Below are 21407 nucleotides of genomic sequence, written 5' to 3'. Positions count from 1 at the left end.
CCTAGTTAAATAAAGGTGTAAAAAAAAAAATTTATATATATATATATTAGGCAAATCGGTGTCCAAAAATACAGTTTACCGATTGTTATGAAAACTTGAAATCGGCCCTAATTAATCGGCCATTCCGATTAATCGGTTGACCTCTAATTGGAACCGACTTTTTAAATATTATAGTATGCTTACTATGTGTTTCAGATTTCTTACTCCATTGTTGGGTTTTGAGTTTGCAAGAAAGGCATTTCACTGTACTTGTGCATGTGACATTAAAACACCTATGGACATAACTAAAAGGTACTTTCCCATCGTCTAAAAGTATTAAGGACGGCTGTATATTGTTGTCCGATTGATTTACGGTTGATTCAAGCATGTTTGTAAGGATTTGATACCCATATACTGTATAGTAGAGTGAATTCAGCTATGTTGATACAGCGTTATATTGATATTTGGATATTTCAATTGGCATATGTGCTAATGTGTCTTTCTCCCAAGTTGTCCCGAGACTTTTGCTAATCTCAGTGGTTGAACTCAACTATCACTCAAGCTTTGTCTATTTCCCCAGAGGTCGTAAATCTCCGGTTAATAAATAATTAGACAAAGTCTCAGATTCTGCAATAGATCAGTCCTTTATTCAGAGAGCGCTCTGACTTCAAAATGAGAACAATCTTTATATAGCACACACACACACACACATTTTACATTTACGTCATTTAGCAGACGCTCTTATCCAGAGCGACTTACAAATTGGTGCAATCACCTTATGATATCCAGTGGAACAACCACTTTACAATAGTACATCTATATATTTTTTTGGGGGGAGGGTTAGAAGGAACAGGGCTCCGGGCAGCCGAGCGGAAATGGAGGAAAACTCGCCTCCCTGCGGACCTGGCATCCTTTCACGCCCTCCTCTCTACATTTTCCTCTTCTGTCTCTGCTGCTAAAGCCACTTTCTACCACTCTAAATTCCAAGCATCTGCCTCTAACCCTAGGAAGCTCTTTGCTACCTTCTCCTCCCTCCTGAATCCTCCTCCCCCCTCCCCCCCCCCCTCCTCTCTCTCTGCGGATGACTTCGTCAACCATTTTGAAAAGAAGGCTGATGACATCCGATCCTCGTTTGCTAAGCCAAACGACACCGCTCGTCCTGCTCACACTGCCCTACCCTGTGCTTTGACCTCTTTCTCCCCTCTCTCTCCAGATGAAATCTCGCGTCTCGTGACGGCCGGCCGCCCAACAACCTGCCCACTTGACCCTATCCCCTCCTCTCTTCTCCAGACCATTTCCGGAGACCTTCTCCCCTACCTCACCTCGCTCATCAACTCATCCTTGACCGCTGGCTACGTCCCTTCGGTCTTCAAGAGAGCGAGAGTTGCACCCCTTCTGAAAAAACCTACACTCGATCCCTCCGATATCAACAACTACAGACCAGTATCCCTTCTTTCTTTTCTCTCCAAAACTCTTGAACGTGCCGTCCTTGGCCAGCTCTCCTGCTATCTCTCTCAGAATGACCTTCTTGATCCTAATCAGTCAGGTTTCAAGACTGGGCATTCAACTGAGACTGCTCTTCTCTGTGTCACGGAGGCTCTCCGCACTGCTAAAGCTAACTCTCTCTCCTCTGCTCTCATCCTTCTAGACCTATCTGCTGCCTTTGATACTGTGAACCATCAGATCCTCCTCTCCACCCTCTCCGAGCTGGGCATCTCCGGCGCGGCCCACGCTTGGATTGCGTCCTACCTGACAGGTCGCTCCTACGAGGTGGCGTGGCGAGAATCTGTCTCCGCACCACGTGCTCTCACCACTGGTGTCCCCCAGGGCTTTGTTCTAGGCCCTCTCCTATTCTCACTATACACCAAGTCACTTGGCTCGGTCATATCCTCACATGGTCTCTCCTATCATTGCTACGCAGACGACACACAATTAATCTTCTCCTTTCCCCCTTCTGATAACCAGGTGGCGAATCGCATCTCTGCATGTCTGGCAGACATATCAGTGTGGATGACGGCTCACCACCTCAAGCTGAACCTCGGCAAGATGGAGCTGCTCTTCCTCCCGGGGAAGGACTGCCCGTTCCATGATCTCACCATCACGGTTGACAACTCCCTTGTGTCCTCCTCCCAGAGTGCTAAGAACCTTGGCGTGACCCTGGACAACACCCTGTCGTTCTCCACTAACATCAAGGCGGTGACCCGATCCTGTAGGTTCATGCTCTACAACATTCGCAGCGTATGACCCTGCCTCACACAGGAAGCGGCGCAGGTCCTAGTCCAGGCACTTGTCATCTCCCGTCTGGATTACTGCAACTCGCTGTTGGCTGGGCTCCCTGCCTGTGCCATTAAACCCCTACAACTCATCCAGAACGCCACAGCCCGTCTGGTGTTCAACCTTCCCAAGTTCTCTCACGTCACCCCGCTCCTCCGCTCTCTCCACTGGCTTCCAGTTGAAGCTCGCATGCGCTACAAGTCCATGGTGCTTGCCTACGGAGCTGTGAGGGGAACGGCACCTCCGTACCTTCAGGCTCTGATCAGGCCCTACACCCAAACAAGGGCACTGCGTTCATCCACCTCTGGCCTGCTCGCCTCCCTACCTCTGAGGAAGCACAGTTCCCGCTCAGCCCAGTCAAAACTGTTCGCTGCTCTGGCACCCCAATGGTGGAACAAACTCCCTCACGACGCCAGGACAGCGGAGTCAATCACCACCTTCCGGAGACACCTGAAACCCCACCTCTTTAAGGAATACCTGGGATAGGATAAAGTAATCCTTCTAACCCCCCCCCCCTCAAAAGATTTAGATGCACTATTGTAAAGTGGTTGTTCCACTGGATATCATAAGGTGAATGCACCAATTTGTAAGTCGCTCTGGATAAGAGCGTCTGCTAAATGACTTAAATGTAAATGTACTTTATCCTATCCCAGGTATTCCTTAAAGAGGTGGGGTTTCAGGTGTGAGGGAGGGAGCTTGTTCCACCATTGGGGTGCCAGAGCAGCGAACAGTTTTGACTGAACAGAGCGGGAACTGTGCTTCCGCAGAGGTAGGGAGGCAAGCAGGCCAGAGGTGGATGAACGCAGTGCCCTTCTTTGGGTGTAGGGACTGATCAGAGCCTGAAGGTACGGAGGTGCCGTTCCCCTCACAGCTCCGTAGGCAAGCACCATGGTCTTGTAGCGCATGCGAGCTTCAACTGGAAGCCAGTGGAGTGTGCGGAGGAGCGGGGTGACGTGAGAGAACTTGGGAAGGTTGAACACCAGACGGGCTGCGGCGTTCTGGATGAGTTGTAGGGGTTTAATGGCACAAGCAGGGAGCCCCGCCAACAGTGAGTTGCAGTAATCCAGACGGGAGATGACAAGTTCCTGGATTAGGACCTGCGCCGCTTCCTGTGTGAGGCAGGGTCGTACTCTGTGAGGCAGGGTCGTACACACACACACACACACACACACACACACACACACACCAGTAGAAACTCCACCTCTCTTTAGGTGGGCTGTATTTTTCCACAGTTCACATACATTGTTTATCACCCTTCTGCAACACGTTTCATCATCTTCTGCAAGCCGTTTCTAACAGTTTTTCTCCTCCCTAGGGTGGGGAGGCCTCTTTCCAGTTATTAGTTTCAACGTTATCACAAGTCGACAGTTCAGTTGTCCTTGAATGTTGCAAACTATACCCAGCTCATATTGCGAAATAGTAAAACAATGGCCTAGTCACACACATTATTGAATTATGACTCTTAACACATTTCATACAATTATATGGTTTCAGGGTGGAATACTTTAGTCATTATCTTAAACATACAAATTATTCTATCACAAGTTCATTGTAAATTAAATTTAAAATGGCAGTCAGTCACCTCTCCTTCAATTTTAGGAGAGTTAGAGAAGCAGATTAAATGTTTTCAACACGAAATTCAAGAGCTTAAGGAAATTAAATGGAGACTACAGAGAGACATCGCCTAGAGGAACAAATTCAAGCCGTAAATGACCAAGATCAACTTCAAGATGTCTACGAGGAACCTCAAGGCCTTCAAATCTCTGTCCGACCAAAGATCCCGACATACAAAATGCATTGCAAAGAGAAGAGGCACAGAAAAATGAATAAAAAGACTCATCTCCATGTATGACCAATGGAAGATCCAAGCCCGCAAAGTAAGAGAGCAGCTAAAGTCAGACGTTAGCGCGCCAGCTGGCATTTCTGATCCACACATTGGAGAAAGGAAAAGGAGGATGTCATGATCGTCTATCTTGAAATTCGAGATCACACCGTCAACTGAGTTAAGGCGTCTTGTTGACCCATGTGAGGCAGTTACAGCAGATTTACTTGATCCGACTACGCTTGCTCCATTTACGGATCTACTGTCTCACAAATGAATCACAAGCCCAGAGTTCAGTCCAGCCATCACTCCATAGCCTTATATATGGCAGCCAAACGTGCAGACGCAGCAGCGGAGCTGCCAGGAAGTTTAGGAGGAAGTGTTGCTGGAGGAAAAGAAACAAAAAGGAAACAAAGGAAGGATCTTGAAGCTCAGAAATGTGAGTTGTAACGATTACAGACAAAGAGACGTAAGGGCAGCTCGGGCCAGGTTTTGGAGGCCTACAACCAGGAGGTAGTATGGGAAACTAGCTTCCAAACTGCCGACAACATTACTGAAGAACAACATACATCTCCAACTACTACCCAACAACCTTACAATGCCCCAGCATCATCACCTCATGGGGACTTCTCTGGCTCAAGCCTTCCAAGATAGCATAGCCCTGACTTCCAATGCCAGAGCCATTTGTATTCAATGGGGATTCAATTATTTGAGTGGAAAGCTTCGGCCCGGCTCGTAAGACCCTGGATGGTACTTTCTACAGAAATGATGACGAGGCCTACAAAGATGCGGGGAACAAACTCAACCATAGATATGGCCAGCCATTTGTCATACAGAGGGGATTTAGAGAAAAGCTTGCAAACATCAACCTAAGGACGCTGTAGGACTCAGACTTTCAGATTTTTGGAATGCCTGTCAGGATGCTGTAGCTCATGTTAAAGGTCTTCAGATATTAAATGACTGAAGAGAATCAGAAGCTAGTTAAAAACTCCCTGACTGGGCAGTTTCTCAGTAGAACAGACAAGTTACCTAAACCTTGAACAACAGTCAAGAACTCCCCAGTTTCCTGGACGTTGCTACTTTTATGTTGATGGAAGCAGAGATCACCTGCAATCCTTTCTATGCTCTCCGTTCATCCAAATGTAGGGAGACCAAGAGGAACAAGTGTTCTCAGCACTCAAACATTCACAGATAGTGAGAAACAAAAGTCAGACAAAGGAAGTGCAAGGCTTTGGAAAGGTTACCAAAACCGAGCTACATCTTTTCTCTGCACGAGTGGATATGGGCAGTGTTCATATTTGAGACTGTGGTGGAAATTCAACCAAAAGAAAAGAGAATGTAGATTTCTTCAAACAGCAACTTTATAAGATTTGCCAAAATGGGCTTTCAACAGTTGAGTTGAAAGCCCAACAAACAGAGTTGGCTCTCTGCTTTTATAGGCAGTACAACCTCTGTTTTCGTGGCAGTTTAGCAGTTGGGTGGAAACAAGGGCGGAACATAATGTGTACAAGGCGATTGGTTAGTCTATGCAGATATAAGATAGCACCATATAACTGCGTTCGTCACAGTTCACACTATAATATGATCCATTCTGCAAGTTTCCATACAGCTGACTTCCTGCAGTTAGTAAAACCATGGGATGTCTCACATGCTGCGGTCACACCCAAACGGCTCTTATCTGTACGCCAAGAGTTATGTGATACTCAAGAAACAATGCCTTTTTTTGCAACTTTTTCAAATCACACCTCATGTAGCCTAGCTCATAGGCCTATATGTTTTGATAAGGGTTGTATCACAACTAAAGTGGCCAAATAAATTCCTAAAATTAAGCAGATTAATTCGCTTTACAAGAGCCTAACTGGTACACATAAACAGTGTGTGAGTTTCCAGTTTGAGGAAGATCATTTTCACCATAAAAATGCACCTTTATAATAAAAGCATTACCTGCATAATCCCATTTGCGGTCACTTTTGATCATGGTGTTTTTCAGCTAATAGAACTTCTAGCCTCCTGCCGGGTGTGCATTGCTTCGCTGATAATGTGAATAAATAATCTAACAGTGTCACGAGCGGAATGAACAGTTTAAGGAGTGAGTCAAGCGCAGGAGACGGAGGTCCGTGAGAACAAACTTAATTTAATAAGTCCAAGATTCATATACAGCTGGGAGCATAACAGTCAGAAAGAATGAATAAAAGAAGCTCCGCACAAAAGGCAGACGGGGCACAGCCCGACAACCCTAATGCCTAGACAATCAACGTAACACCACACGTAACAACGAACAATCCCGCACAAATCCTAGCTAAACACAGACAGACTAAATAACCCCCCCACTAATGACAAACACAAAACAGGTGCAAACAAAAACAGACATAACTAATAGACACTGAAACACAGATCGGTGGCAGCTAGTAGGCCGGCGACGACGACCGCCGAGCGCCGCTCGACCGAGGAGAGGCGCCCCCTTCTGTGGATGTTGTGACAAACAGTTTATTAACATTTTAAGCTGAACGTTCTGATCTGTTGTGTCAGCCTCATTGCTTCAAAACGGTTTTTTGATGCTACTGGTTGTATTAATGTGGGATCTATCACATCCCACAACTGTCCCAGACTATGTTTTGTAATTGTATTTCTCACTCAGAGTATAATAGGTCAACTTTTGTACTATGGGGGATAGTAGATTGACAGGCTAGTGCTTTTGCTGTTTGTTAGGCCTACTCATCTTGTTGGCTGATGAAAAGTAAATGTGGACAGTTTTCAATATCTTCAATATGCACCTTGGAATTGGATCAGGACGCATACAGTTGCGTCCCCAATCTGTCTGTTTTCACTAGTAGCCTGTGAGAAAGAACCAGTCGAGTGATGGAGAGCCATGTGAGTGAGGAGTGCTTTGGAGCACGCAGCACTCAGGGAGAAGGGAACTATAATTATTATATCTAGCCCAAGGGCACAACGGCCACAAAAGACATGGAATTCTTTAGGTTGCATTACGGCCACACAAAGGGGATGCCGCTGGGAAAATCGAGTGCTTGTCAAATTGTGAATGATTAATTAATAACTCTAAATTAATCATATAGGAGTGCAGTGCACCTACAGTGCATTATACAAGTATTCAGACCCCTTGACTTTTTCCACATTTTGTGACGTTACAGCCTTATTCTAAAATTAACACAATTGTTTTTTCCCCCCTCAATCTACACACAATACCCCAGAATAACAAAGCAAAACTGTCTTTTTGAATTTTTGGAAAGTGTTTAAAAAACAAAAAAATGGAAACATCACATTTACACACAGTTGGAGTCGGAAGTTAACATACACCTTAGCCAAATACATTTAAACTCAGTTTTTCACAATTCCTGACATTTAATCAGAGTAAAAATTCGCTGTCTTAGGTCAGTTAGGATCACCACTTTATTTTAAGAATGTGAAATGTCAGAGTAATAGTAGAGAGAATTATTTATTTCAGCTTTAATTTCTTTCATCACATTACCAGTGGGTCAGAAGCTTACATACACTCAATTAGTATTTGGTAGCGTTGCCTTTAAATTGTTCAACTTGGGACAAACGTTTTGGGTAGCCTTCCACAAGCTTCCCACAATCAGTTGGGTGAATTTTGGCCCATTCCTCCTGACAGAGCTGGTGTAACTGAGTCAGGTTTGTTGGCCTCTTTGCTCGCACACACTTTTTCAATTCTGCCCACAAATTTTCTATAAGATTGAGGTCAGGGATTTGTGATGGCCACTCCAATACCTTGACTTTGATGTCCTGCCATTTTGCCACAACTTTGGAAGTATGCTTGGGGTCATTGTCCATTTGGAAGACCCATTTGTGACCAAGCTTTAACTTCCTGACTGATGTATTGAGATGTTGCTGCAATATATCCACATAATTTTCCTTTCTCATGAGGCCATCTATTTTGTGAAGTGCAGCAGTCCCTCCTGCAGCAAAGCACCCCCACAACATGATGCTGCCACCCCCGTGCTTCACGGTTGGGATGGTGTTCTTCGGCTTGCAAGCCTCCCCCTTTTTCCTCCAAACATAACTATGGTCATTATGGCCAAACAGTTCTATTTTTGTTTCATCAGACCTGAGGACATTTCTCAAAAAAGTACAATCTTTGTCCCCATGTGCAGTTTGCAGCAGTGGCTTCTTCCTTGCTGAGCGGCCTTTCAGGTTATGTCGATATAGGACTCGTTTTACTGTGGATATAGATACTTTTGTACCTGTTTCCTCCAGCATCTTCGCAAACGCTTCCTCCAGCATCTTTACAAGGTCATTTGCTGTTGTTCTGGGATTGATTTGCACTTTTCGCACCAAAGTACATTCATCTCTAGGAGACAGAACGCGTCTCCTTCCTGAGCGGTATGACGGCTGCGTGGTCCCATGGTGTTTATACTTGCGTATTATTGTTTGTACAGATGAACGTGGTACCTTCAGGCATTTGGAAATTACTACCAAGGATGAACCAGACTTGTGGAGGTCTACATTTTTTTTCTGAGGTATTGGCTGATTTCTTTTGATTTTCCCATGATGTCAAGCAAAGAGGCACTGAGTTTGAAGGTAGGCCTTGAAATGCGTCCACAGGTACACCTCCAATTGACTCAAATTATGTCCATTTTCCTATCAGAAGCTTCTAAAGCCATGACATCATTTTCTGGAATTTTCCAAGCCGTTTAAAGGCACAGTCAACTTCTGACCCACTGGAATAGTGATACAGTGAATTATAAGTGAAATAATCGGCAATTCGAGTTGCCATGTAAATCCTGTAAATTTCGTACATACAAGTAATTACTGTAAAATAGATGCACAATATATTGTAATCAGGAAGGTGTACATGTACTCTAAAAATACAGCAAATTGCTGTTATTTATAAACAGTAAGTTATTGTAGTACATCTACAGCAACATGTTGTAATTCCACTGAATCCTCTGGTCTTCGAGAACCAAGAAGGTGACCTGCAGGTCTAAACAATTGTTGGAAAAATGACTTGTGTCATGAACAAAGTAGATGTCCTAACCGACTTGCCAAAACTATAGTTTGTGAACAAGACATTTGTGGAGTGGTTGAAAAACGAGTTAATGACTTCAACCAAAGTGTATGTAAACTTCTGACTTCAACTGTATAACCAACTATAGAGGATCTCTACTACACAACAGAACCAACTATAGAGGATCTCTACTACACAACAGAACCAACTATAGAGGATCTCTACTACACAACCAACTATAGAGGATCTCTACTACACAACAGAACCAACTATAGAGGCTCTCTACTACACAACAGAACCAGCTATAGAGGATCTCCACTACACAACCAACTATAGAGGCTCTCTACTACACAACAGAACCAGCTATAGAGGATCTCCACTACACAACCAACTATAGAGGATCTCTACTACACAACAGAACCAGCTATAGAGGATCTCTACTACACAACAGAACCAGCTATAGAGGATCTCTACTACACAACGGAACCAACTATAGAGGATCTCTACTACACAACAGAACCAACTATAGAGGATATCTACTACACAACAGAACCAGCTATAGAGGATCTCTACTACACAACAAAACCAACAGAACCAACTATAGAGGATCTCTACTACACAACAGAACCAACAGAACCAGCTATAGAGGATCTCTACTACACAACAGAACCAGCTATAGAGGATCTCTAATACACAACAGAACCAGCTATAGAGGATATCCACTACACAACAGAACCAGCTATAGAGGATCTCTACCACACAACAGAACCAGCTATAGAGGATCTCTACTACACAACAGAACCAGCTATAGAGGATCTCTACTACACAACAGAACCAGCTATAGAGGATCTCTACTACACAACAGAACCAGCTATAGAGGATCTCTACTACACAACAGAACCAGCTATAGAGGATCTCTACTACACAACATAACCAGCTATAGAGGATCTCTACTACACAACATAACCAGCTATAGAGGATCTCTACTACACAACAGAACCAACTATAGAGGCTCTCTACTAGACAGGATTCCTATATTTGTATTTAATGTATTTTTAATCCCAGTCCCCCAGGAGGCCTTTTGGAGGCCGTCATTGTACATAAGAATGTGTTAACTGAGTTGCCGAGTTAAATAAACGTTAAAATAAGAAACAGCAGCAACTCTCCGGTACCGGATGCAGACTACAACAGCTGACGCCAGACACAAGGACCTCTTCTGATTGGTTTCAGGAAACATCTCGGATTGGCTGAATATTGAGTCAGTTTCTGCACCGTGTTACTCTGATTGGTTTAAAGTCAAATGAACTTTAACCTTCGCAGTAGTTTCTCAACAAGCATGGCGGCTATAGGAGTACATTTCGGCTACACATGTGCCTGTGTAGCTATTTTTAAGGTATTGTGCTGCCTGTACTAACGTTTTTAGTGGTGGGACTAGTCTCTTTTTTTTCAGTTATGAAGCGATTTATTTAGGAGGTCCGCAAAGATCCGGTTAAACATGACAACGTTACCGGTAGCTAGCCAATGTTAGCATGGTGAATGAGTTGGCTACCGGTGTTAGCCATCTAGCAAGCTAACGATAAAATAACTGGCTTGGTGTTTGAGATGTTGTTATCGGTGAAGCCAGGGTGGTGAAGCCGGGGCGGTGAAGGCAGGGTGAAGGGTTTTCACAGTAATGTTGTGTTTTGTGCAGGATGGCCGAGCGGAGGTGGTCGCCAATGACGCCGGGGACCGAGTCACTCCTGCGGTGGTGGCTTACCGGGACACGGAACAGGTAGCATACAACGAGCTAACATAAGGTCTCAGTTTAGTTAGCTCAACTGTTACATCTGCTAAATATTTGTATGTGACCAATACAATTTGGTGGGGATGGACAAAATAAACTTTAGGAGGCGGTTTTGTCTCATCGAAGGAAGACGTCTCCTGTAGGGGTTTTATGCTCCGTCTGAACATTAAAATGCTTCACAGGCGGGGTGGTTTTGGAGCACAGGGACCTTGTCTTTCATATCAACGGGAGCACTATCTCCGCGTTAGGGTTAACCCTAACCCTTGTCTTTCATATCAGCGATAAAGAACAGGTTAGGTTGATACACACCTTGATAACGTTAGTGCTCCCGCACGGCGGTATCTCTGCGGAGTTAGGGCTTGTTTCCAGAAACAGATGGAAGACTAGAGACGACCACCTGTGCTAATTAGCTATCGAGCATGCGCCGAACACCTGTGTACAATCCCTCATGTCTTTCTCCAGTGTGCAGATTTCAGGTCTTCCTAGCGAAGACTTTCCTTTAAATCTCTCTGAACGCTGAGGCTGTACCCAATTTAAAGTTGCAAGGCAGCCGTTTTGATCTCAATATCATATCTGGGTAACAATTAAGTACCTTACTGTGATCAATTAAAATGGCTAATGCATGGCTTGACTGACATTAACCATTTTAGGACTGGTGTTTTACTTGTCTGAAAGCTCAAATCCCTTGACATTATCTAACATAATTGGCCAAATAGGTAACTGAAATTGTATTATATAATGCAAGAAACCACTTTGCAAATTAAATGCAGTGTCATTATTACCATACGGAGAACCATACTAACATGTACGCTACCTTATGCCTTCAAGCCTGTTTTAGAAATAGGACAATGCCCCTTTAAGACAAAAGCAGCTCTTTACCAGACTAGCTTTTCAAAAATATAAATGCAACAATTTCAAAGATTTTACTGAGTTACAGTTCATATAAGGGAATAAATTCATAAGGCCCTAATCTATGGATTTCACATGACTGGGAATACAGACATGCATCTGGTAAGTTACCTTGTTTTAAAAAGGTAGTGGGTCTGGATCAGAACCAGTCAGCATCTGGTGTGACCACCATTTACCTCATGCAGCATGACACATCTCTTTCGCATAGAGTTGATCAGGCTGTTGATGGTGGCCTTCAGAATGTTGTCCCACTCCTCTTCAATGGCTGTGCGAAGTTTCTGGATATTGGCGGGAACTGGAACACGCTGTCGTACACGTCTATCCAGAGCATCCCAAACATGCTCATAGGGTGACATGTCTGAGAATACTGGCCACTGAAGAACTGGGATGTTTTCAGCTGTCAGCTTGTTAACAGATCCTTGCCACATGAGGCTGTGCAGGATCATACTAAAACATGAGGTGATGGCGGCGGATGAATGGCACGACAATGGGCCTCAGGATCTCGACACCACGGCCGGCCAGCCAGCTCATTAGGCCCCGTCTGTGGTGGTAGATTGACAAGGGTGGCATTTTCTGAGCTGAACTGACCAAGATGCACCTCCAACAACACATAACACCTCACATCTAGGCCATGTGCTGTTATAATTTGATTTGAAATAATTCTGCCCAAAAACAATGACCATTTCTCTCACCCAGTGGTATAAGGGCTTTCTAGGTGAGCGCTGATGCAGCCCTGTGATAAATAATGGCCACTTTGTCAAAGGCAGGGACGCTAAATATTTAGCTTGTTCATTCCCAGCCCTCCTCTCCAGAGTATTGTTGGAGACGTACCGCCGCCGCGCTCCTCCAGAGTATTGTTGGAGGCGTAACGCTGCCGCGCTCCTCTCCAGAGTATTGTTGGAGACGTAACGCTGCCGCGCTCCTCCAGAGTATTGTTGGAGGCGTAACGCTGCCGCGCTCCTCTCCAGAGTATTGTTGGAGACGTAACGCTGCCGCGCTCCTCTCCAGAGTATTGTTGGAGACGTAACGCTGCCGCGCTCCTCTCCAGAATATTGTTCTAGACGTAACGCTGCCGCGCTCCTCTCCAGAGTATTGTTGGAGACGTCACGTCGCCGCGCTCCTCTCCAGAGTATTGTTGGAGACGTAACGCTGCCGCGCTCCTCTCCAGAGTATTGTTGGAGACGTAACGCTGCTAAATCATGTAGCAGATTTAGGATTTGTTAGAAATAGTATGTGTCCTTTTCTGTCGCCTCCAGGCTGGAGATACAATGTAATGAGATGGACACTTCGTGCTGGTTTCTCCGATCAGATAGCCGGACCTAAATGGTGCCCAGTCAAATGAAACATACGCTGTCATGTTAACAAACAACTTATCCTAAAAACAGGACTGATCAAAGTAAAATGGTCAATATGTAATGGACAATCACAACTGTTGTCTTGGAGTTTCACCTCATTGATCAGTGGTTTGAAGTTTGTATCCTTCAATTTGACAAGCTGATCATGGCGAAATGGAAAATACTATTTCCCGTTGTGTAAAAACATTACAAATAGGCTGAAGAGCTCCTGATAAAGTTGGGTAGCTGATATTCAGAGCTTAAATAGCCAAGTTGATTAGTCCTGTTTTCCAAATGGTGGCCTACCACATGGATGGGCGTTCATAAAGTTCCATTGAGGCCGACATGGTCGGCTGCACCCCAGTAAGCACGAGATGACGTCTTTTATTGGTCCTGGCCAGACCTCTTTGTTGTTGGTGTTTTACAGGTGGTAGGCTTACAACAGAGGCATTCATAAAATTACATTTCAGGCAACGCTATAGGCTCCGCTATAGGCTACACCCCAGTTAGCAGGGACCGACGCCAATGTCTTTTTTTGGTGTAGTCTGGACCTGCCTTAAGTTCCATATCCACAGACATTGTGTTTTTTCATAGTTGTCTGTTTGGTTCAGATTTGGTGCGGTCTGGACCGGTCTTGATTTCAACCTCCACGGACAAAGATTTTTGGTCTGGACCAAGTTTGAACCAATCATAGAGGTCTTTGTTTGGTTCAGATTTTGTCTAGTATGGACCAGCATTGATTTTTCATTTAAAACCAAAAATGAGCCTGATTTCAACATCTGGGGGAAAAACATATTTCAACATCCTGAAAAATATGTTTTAAAGGTACGGAAAATGTCATTCGGAGCCTTAATTGAGTCTAACTTCAACGTCTGGAAAATACTTATTTTACACGTCTTTTCAATGTAATTCTGCTTACTGGGCTTATTCTAGTTTTGCTGGGAGTGCGTTTTTGGGTCTCGCCTAGGTTGGCAATTGTGTTTGTCTAGCTTATGCCTGTCCATACCATAACCCCACCTCCACCATGGGGCCCATACCATAACCCCACCTCCACCATGGGGCCCATACCATAACCCCACCTCCACCATGGGGCCCATACCATAACCCCACCTCCACCATGGGGCCCATACCATAACCCCACCTCCACCATGGGGCACTTTGTTCACAATGTTGACATCAGCAAACCGCGACCAGTTCTCAACTCTCAGACTGCGAGGGATGGAAAAACCACTTGTGCCTATTTCATGAGCTGAAATAAGATGCCAGAAATGTTCAATTCACACACATCTCAAATTATGTTTACATCCCTGTTAGTGAGCTTTTTTCAGTCTGTAATAAAGCCTCTCTGTGGGGAAAACTCATTCTGATTGGCTGGGCCTGGCTCCCCAGTGGGTGGGCCTATGCCCACCCATGTCTGCACCCCTGCCCAGTCATGTGAAATCCATAGATTAGGGCTCAATTACGTTATTTCAGTTGACTCATTTCCTTGTATGAACCATATCTCAGTAAAATTGTTGCATGTTACATTTTATATTTTGAAGTATAATTAGTATTATTGACCTCAAACGATAGAGAAACCTGTTATTACTGTGGTGGTGTGCAGAGCATGTAGGATCATATCTCTGGTCATGATGTCCTCCCCCTGTCCCGTCCCTCCCTCTGTCCCGTCCCTCCCTCCCTCTGTCCCGTCCCTCCCTCTGTCCCCTCCCTCCCTCTGTCCCCTCCCTCCCTCTGTCCCCTCTGTCCCCTCCCTCCTTCTGTCCCCTCCCTCCTTCTGTCCCCTCCCTCTGTCCCCTCCCTCCTTCTGTCCCCTCCCTCCCTCCGTCCCTCCCTCTGTCCCCTCCCTCCTTCTGTCCCCTCCCTCCGTCCCTCCCTCTGTCCCTCCCTCCTTCTGTCCCCTCCCTCCCTCCCTCCCTCTGTCCCATCCCTCCCTCCCTCTGTCCCATCCCTCCCTCCCTCTGTCCCATCCCTCCCTCCCTCTGTCCCATCCCTCCCTCCCTCTGTCCCATCCCTCCCTCCCTCCCTCTGTCCCATCCCTCCCTCCCTCTGTCCCATCCCTCCCTCCCTCTGTCCCATCCCTCCCTCCCTCTGTCCCCTCCCTCCCTCCGTCCCCTCCCTCCCTCCCTCCTATCTCATCCCTCCCTCCCTCTGTCCCGTCCCATCCCTCCCTCCCTCTGTCCCATCCCTCCCTCCCTCTGTCCCATCCCTCCCTCCCTCTGTCCCATCCCTCCCTCCCTCTGTCCTATCTCTCCCTCTGTCCCGTCCCATCCCTCTGTCCTATCTCTCCCTCTGTCCCATCCCTCTGTCCCATCTCTCCCTCTGTCCTATCTCTCCCTCTGTCCCATCCCATCCCTTCCTCCCTCTGTCCCATCCCTCCCTCCCTCCCTCCCTCCCTCTGTCCTATCCCTCCCTCTGTCCTATCCCTGTCTCTGTCATCTCACACTGTAACCCCCTTCCACCTCCCTGCTCACCCGTCTGTCCTGTCCTCTCATCTCCCTCATCTCTCTCTCTCTGCCCTGCAGATAGTAGGGATTCACTCGTCTGTCCTATCCTTCATCTCTCTCTCTCTCTCTCTACCCTGCAGATAGTAGGGATTGCGGCTAAGCAGGGCCGTGTCCGGAACGCAGCCAACACGGTGGTTAAAGTCAAACAGGTGCTGGGAAGGAGGTGAGTGTCTGTATTACAGGTGAAGTAGGACGTTTACATACTCAGGTTGGAGTCATTAAAACTGGTTTTTCAACCACTCCACAAATTTCTTGTTAACAAACTATAGTTTTGGCAAGTCGGTTAGGACATCTACTGTGTGCATGACACAAGTAATTTTTCCAACAATTATTTACAGACAGATTATTTCACTTATAATTCACTGTATCACAAATCCAGTGGGTCACAAGTTTACATGCACTTAGTTGACTGTGCCTTTTAATCAGCTTGGAAAATTCCAGAAAATGTCATGGCTTTTGAAGCTTCTGATAGGCTAATTGACATCATTTGAGTCAATTGGAGGTGTACCTGTGGATGTATTTCAAGGCCTACCTTCAAACTCAGTGCCTCTTTGCTTGACATCATGGGAAAATCAAAAGAAATCAGCCAAGACCTCAGAAAAAAAACTGTAGACCTCCACAAGTCTGGTTCATCCTTGGGAGCAATTTCCAAATGCCTGAAGGTACCACGTTCATCTGTACTAACAATAGTACGCAAGTATAAACACCATGGGACCACACAGCCGTCATACCGCTCAGGAAGGAGACGCGTTCTGTCTCCTAGAGATGAATGTACTTTGGTGCGAAAAGTGCAAATCAATCCCAGAACAACAGCAAAGGACCTTGTGAAGATGCTGGAGGAAACGGGTACAAAAGTATCTATATCCACAGTAAAACGAGTCCTATATCGACATAACCTGAAAGGCAGCTCAGCAAGGAAGAAGCCACTGCTTCAAAACCGCCATAAAAAAGGCAGACTACGGTTTGCAACTGCACATGGGGACAAAGATCGTACTTTTTGGAGAAATGTCCTCTGGTCTGATGAAACAAAATTAGAACTGCTTGGCCATAATGACCATCGTTATGTTTGGAGGAAAAAGGGGGAGGTTTGCAAGCCGAAGAACACCATCCCAACCGTGAAGCACGGGGGTGGCAGCATCATGTTGTGGGGGTGCTTTTCTGCAGTAGGGACTGGTGCACTTCACAAATAGATGGTATCATGAGGATGGAAAATTATGGATATTGCAGCAACATCTCAAAACATCAGTCAGGAAGTTAAAGTTTGGTTGCAAATGGGTCTTCCAAATGGACAATGACCCCAAGCATACTTCCAAAGCTGTGGCAAAATGGCTTAAAGACAACAAAGTCAAGGTTTTGGAGTGGCCATCACAAAGCCCTGACCTCAATCTTATAGAAAATTTGTGGGCAGAACTGAAAAAGTGTGTGCGAGCAAAGAGGCCTACAAACCTGACTCAGTTACACCAGCTCTGTCAGGAGGAATGGGCCAAAATTCACCCAACTTATTGTGGGAAGCTTGTGGAAGGCTACCTGAAACGTTTGACCCAAGTTGAACAATTTAAAGGCAATGCTACCAAATACTAATTGAGTGTATGTAAGCTTCTGACCCACTGGGAATGTGATGAAAGAAATAAAAGCTGAAATAAATTATTCTCTCTCCTATTACTCTGACATTACACATTCTTAAAATAAAGTGGTGATCCTAAGACAGCAAATTTTTACTTGTATTAAATGTCAGGAATTGTGAAAAACTGAGTTTAAATGTATTTGGCTAAAGTGTATGTAAACTTCTGACTTCAACTGTATGTTCCTAATGTTGGGCGGCAGTGTAGCTTAGTGGTTAGGAAAGGGAAAGGCAGTTGACCCGCTGTTGGGCGGCAGCGTAGCCTAGTGGTTGGGAAAGGCAGTTGGGCGGCAGCGTAGCCTAGTGGTTGGGAAAGGCAGTTGGGCGGCAGCGTAGCCTAGTGGTTGGGAAAGGCAGTTGGGCGGCAGCGTAGCCTAGTGGTTGGGAAAGGCAGTTGGGCGGCAGCGTAGCCTAGTGGTTGGGAAAGGCAGTTGGGCGGCAGCGTAGCCTAGTGGTTGGGAAAGGCAGTTGGGCGGCAGCGTAGCCTAGTGGTTGGGAAAGGGAAAGGCAGTTAACCCTTTTCCTCTTCCTGTCGGCAGCTTTGAGGATCCTGAGGTGCAGACGCATAAAGCTGAGAGTAAATGTCCTGTGAGTATACAATCCTCTACCCCCGATTAGACGACCTAACACTGTTATCAGGGATTAACACGTCTCAGGCTACCTAACACTGTTATCAGGGATTAACACGTCTCAGGCTACCTAACACTGTTATCAGGGATTAACACGTCTCAGGCTACCTAACACTGTTATCAGGGATTAACACGTCTCGGGCTACCCAACGCTACGTTATCTGGGATTAACACGTCTCGGGCTACCCAACGCTACGTTATCTGGGATTAACACGTCTCGGGCTACCCAACGCTACGTTATCGGGGATTAACACGTCTCGGGCTACCCAACGCTACGTTATCGGGGATTAACACGTCTCGGGCTACCCAACGCTACGTTATCGGGGATTAACACGTCTCAGACTACGTTATCGGGGATTAACACGTCTCGGTCTACCCAACGCTACGTTATCGGGGATTAACACGTCTCGGTCTACCCAACGCTACGTTATCGGGGATTAACACGTCTCGGGCTACCCAACGCTACGTTATCTGGGATTAACACGTCTCGGGCTACCCAACGCTACGTTATCTGGGATTAACACGTCTCGGGCTACCCAACGCTACGTTATCGGGGATTAACACGTCTCGGGCTACCCAACGCTACGTTATCGGGGATTAACACGTCTCGGGCTACCCAACGCTACGTTATCGGGGATTAACACGTCTCAGACTACGTTATCGGGGATTAACACGTCTCGGTCTACCCAACGCTACGTTATCGGGGATTAACACGTCTCGGTCTACCCAACGCTACGTTATCGGGGATTAACACGTCTCGGTCTACCCAACGCTACGTTATCGGGGATTAACACGTCTCGGGCTACCCAACGCTACGTTATCGGGGATTAACACGTCTCGGTCTACCCAACGCTACGTTATCGGGGATTAACACGTCTCGGTCTACCCAACGCTACGTTATCGGGGATTAACACGTCTCGGTCTACCCAACGCTACGTTATCGGGGATTAACACGTCTCGGGCTACCCAACGCTACGTTATCGGGATTAACACGTCTCGGGCTACCCAACGCTACGTTATCGGGGATTAACACGTCTCGGGCTACGTTATCGGGGATTAACAGGTCTCAGGCTACCTAACACTGTTATCAGGGATTAACACGTCTCAGGCTACGTTATCGGGGATTAACACGTCTCAGGCTACGTTATCGGGGATTAACACGTCTCGGGCTACGTTATCGGGGATTAACAGGTCTCAGGCTACCTAACACTGTTATCAGGGATTAACACGTCTCAGGCAACCTAACACTGTTATCAGGGATTAACACGTCTCGGGCTACCCAACGCTACGTTATCGGGGATTAACACGTCTCGTGCTACCCAACGCTACGTTATCGGGGATTAACACGTCTCGGGCTACCCAACGCTACGTTATCGGGGATTAACACGTCTCGGGCTACCCAACGCTACGTTATCGGGGATTAACACGTCTCGGGCTACCCAACGCTACGTTATCGGGGATTAACACGTCTCGGGCTACCCAACGCTACGTTATCGGGGATTAACACGTCTCGGGCTACCCAACGCTACGTTATCGGGGATTAACACGTCTCGGGCTACCCAACGCTACGTTATCGGGGATTAACACGTCTCGGGCTACCCAACGCTACGTTATCGGGGATTAACACGTCTCGGGCTACCCAACGCTACGTTATCAGGGATTAACACGTCTCAGGCTACGTTATCGGGGATTAACACGTCTCGGGCTACCCAACGCTACGTTATCGGGGATTAACACGTCTCAGGCTATGTTATCGGGGATTAACACGTCTCGGTCTACCCAACGCTACGTTATCGGGGATTAACACGTCTCGGTCTACCCAACGCTACGTTATCGGGGATTAACACGTCTCGGGCTACCCAACGCTACATTATCGGGGATTAACACGTCTCGGGCTACCCAACGCTACGTTATCGGGGATTAACAGGTCTCGGGCTACCTAACGCTACGTTATCGGGGATTAACACGTCTCGGGCTACGTTATCGGGGATTAACACGTCTCGGGCTACCTAACACTGTTATCAGGGATTAACACGTCTCGGGCTACCTAACGCTACGTTATCGGGGATTAACACGTTAATGTGTTTCAGTTGGTCAACAAGGGAGAGAAACCAGTGTATGAGATGACTGGAGAGATGACCAGACATGTGGCTCCACAAGATGTCGCCAAACTCATCCTACACAAGATGAAAGGTTAGAACACACTGTCGTCCCCCCCATCCCCCCCCCATCCCTCATCCTACACAAGATGATGGTTAGAACACACTGTCGTCCCCCCATCCCCCCCATCCCTCATCCTACACAAGATGATGGTTAGAACACAGTCGTCCCCCCATCCCTCATCCTACACAAGATGATGGTTAGAACACACTGCCCCCCCCCCTCATCCCTCATCCTACACAAGATGATGGTTAGAACACACTGCCCCCCCCCATCCCTCATCCTACACAAGATGATGGTTAGAACACACTGTCCCCCCCCCTCATCCCTCATCCTACACAAGATGATGGTTAGAACACACTGCCCCCCCCTCATCCCCCCCCATCCCTCCCATCCCTCATCCTACACAAGATGATGGTTAGAACACACTGCCCCCCCCCATCCCCCCCATCCCTCATCCTACACAAGATGATGGTTAGAACACACTGTCGTCCCCCCATCCCCCCCATCCCTCATCCTACACAAGATGATGGTTAGAACACACTGTCCCCCCCTCATCCCTCATCCTACACAAGATGATGGTTAGAACACACTGCCCCCCCCATCCCCCCCATCCCTCATCCTACACAAGATGATGGTTAGAACACACTGTCCCCCCCCATCCCTCATCCTACACAAGATGATGGTTAGAACACACTGCCCCCCCCCCCTCATCCCTCGTCCTACACAAGATGATGGTTAGAACACACTGCCCCCCCCCATCCCTCATCCTACACAAGATGATGGTTAGAACACACTGTCCCCCCCCCATCCCTCATCCTACACAAGATGATGGTTAGAACACACTGTCGTCCCCCCATCCCCCCCATCCCTCATCCTACACAAGATGATGGTTAGAACACAGTCGTCCCCCCATCCCTCATCCTACACAAGATGATGGTTAGAACACACTGCCCCCCCCCTCATCCCTCATCCTACACAAGATGATGGTTAGAACACACTGCCCCCCCCCATCCCTCATCCTACACAAGATGATGGTTAGAACACACTGTCCCCCCCTCATCCCTCATCCTACACAAGATGATGGTTAGAACACACTGCCCCCCCCTCATCCCCCCCCCCATCCCTCCCATCCCTCATCCTACACAAGATGATGGTTAGAACACACTGCCCCCCCCCCATCCCCCCCATCCCTCATCCTACACAAGATGATGGTTAGAACACACTGTCGTCCCCCCATCCCCCCCATCCCTCATCCTACACAAGATGATGGTTAGAACACACTGTCCCCCCCCCTCATCCCTCATCCTACACAAGATGATGGTTAGAACACACTGCCCCCCCCCATCCCCCCCATCCCTCATCCTACACAAGATGATGGTTAGAACACACTGTCCCCCCCATCCCT

At 46.9% G+C, this 21407-nt stretch overlaps 1 protein-coding gene across 1 annotated transcript in view; it reads left to right on the top strand.

The window, feature by feature from the left end:
* The first annotated feature begins 10329 nt into the window (after positions 1–10329).
* The window catches only part of LOC115189846 (heat shock 70 kDa protein 14), a 39675-nt gene continuing 28597 nt past the window's right edge, over positions 10330–21407 (top strand). The window contains exons 1-5 of the mRNA XM_029748370.1: positions 10330–10452; positions 10750–10830; positions 15670–15752; positions 17750–17798; positions 19930–20032. Coding sequence (XP_029604230.1) covers positions 10360–10452; positions 10750–10830; positions 15670–15752; positions 17750–17798; positions 19930–20032 — 409 coding nt within the window. The 5' untranslated portion in view covers positions 10330–10359. The remainder of the gene's footprint in view (positions 10453–10749; positions 10831–15669; positions 15753–17749; positions 17799–19929; positions 20033–21407) is intronic.

Source organism: Salmo trutta, unplaced genomic scaffold, assembly GCF_901001165.1.
Source record: "Salmo trutta unplaced genomic scaffold, fSalTru1.1, whole genome shotgun sequence".
Lineage (NCBI taxonomy): Eukaryota > Metazoa > Chordata > Actinopteri > Salmoniformes > Salmonidae > Salmo > Salmo trutta.
The sequence above is the reverse complement of the archived record's forward strand: the minus strand, read 5'-3'. Positions and strand labels throughout refer to the sequence as shown.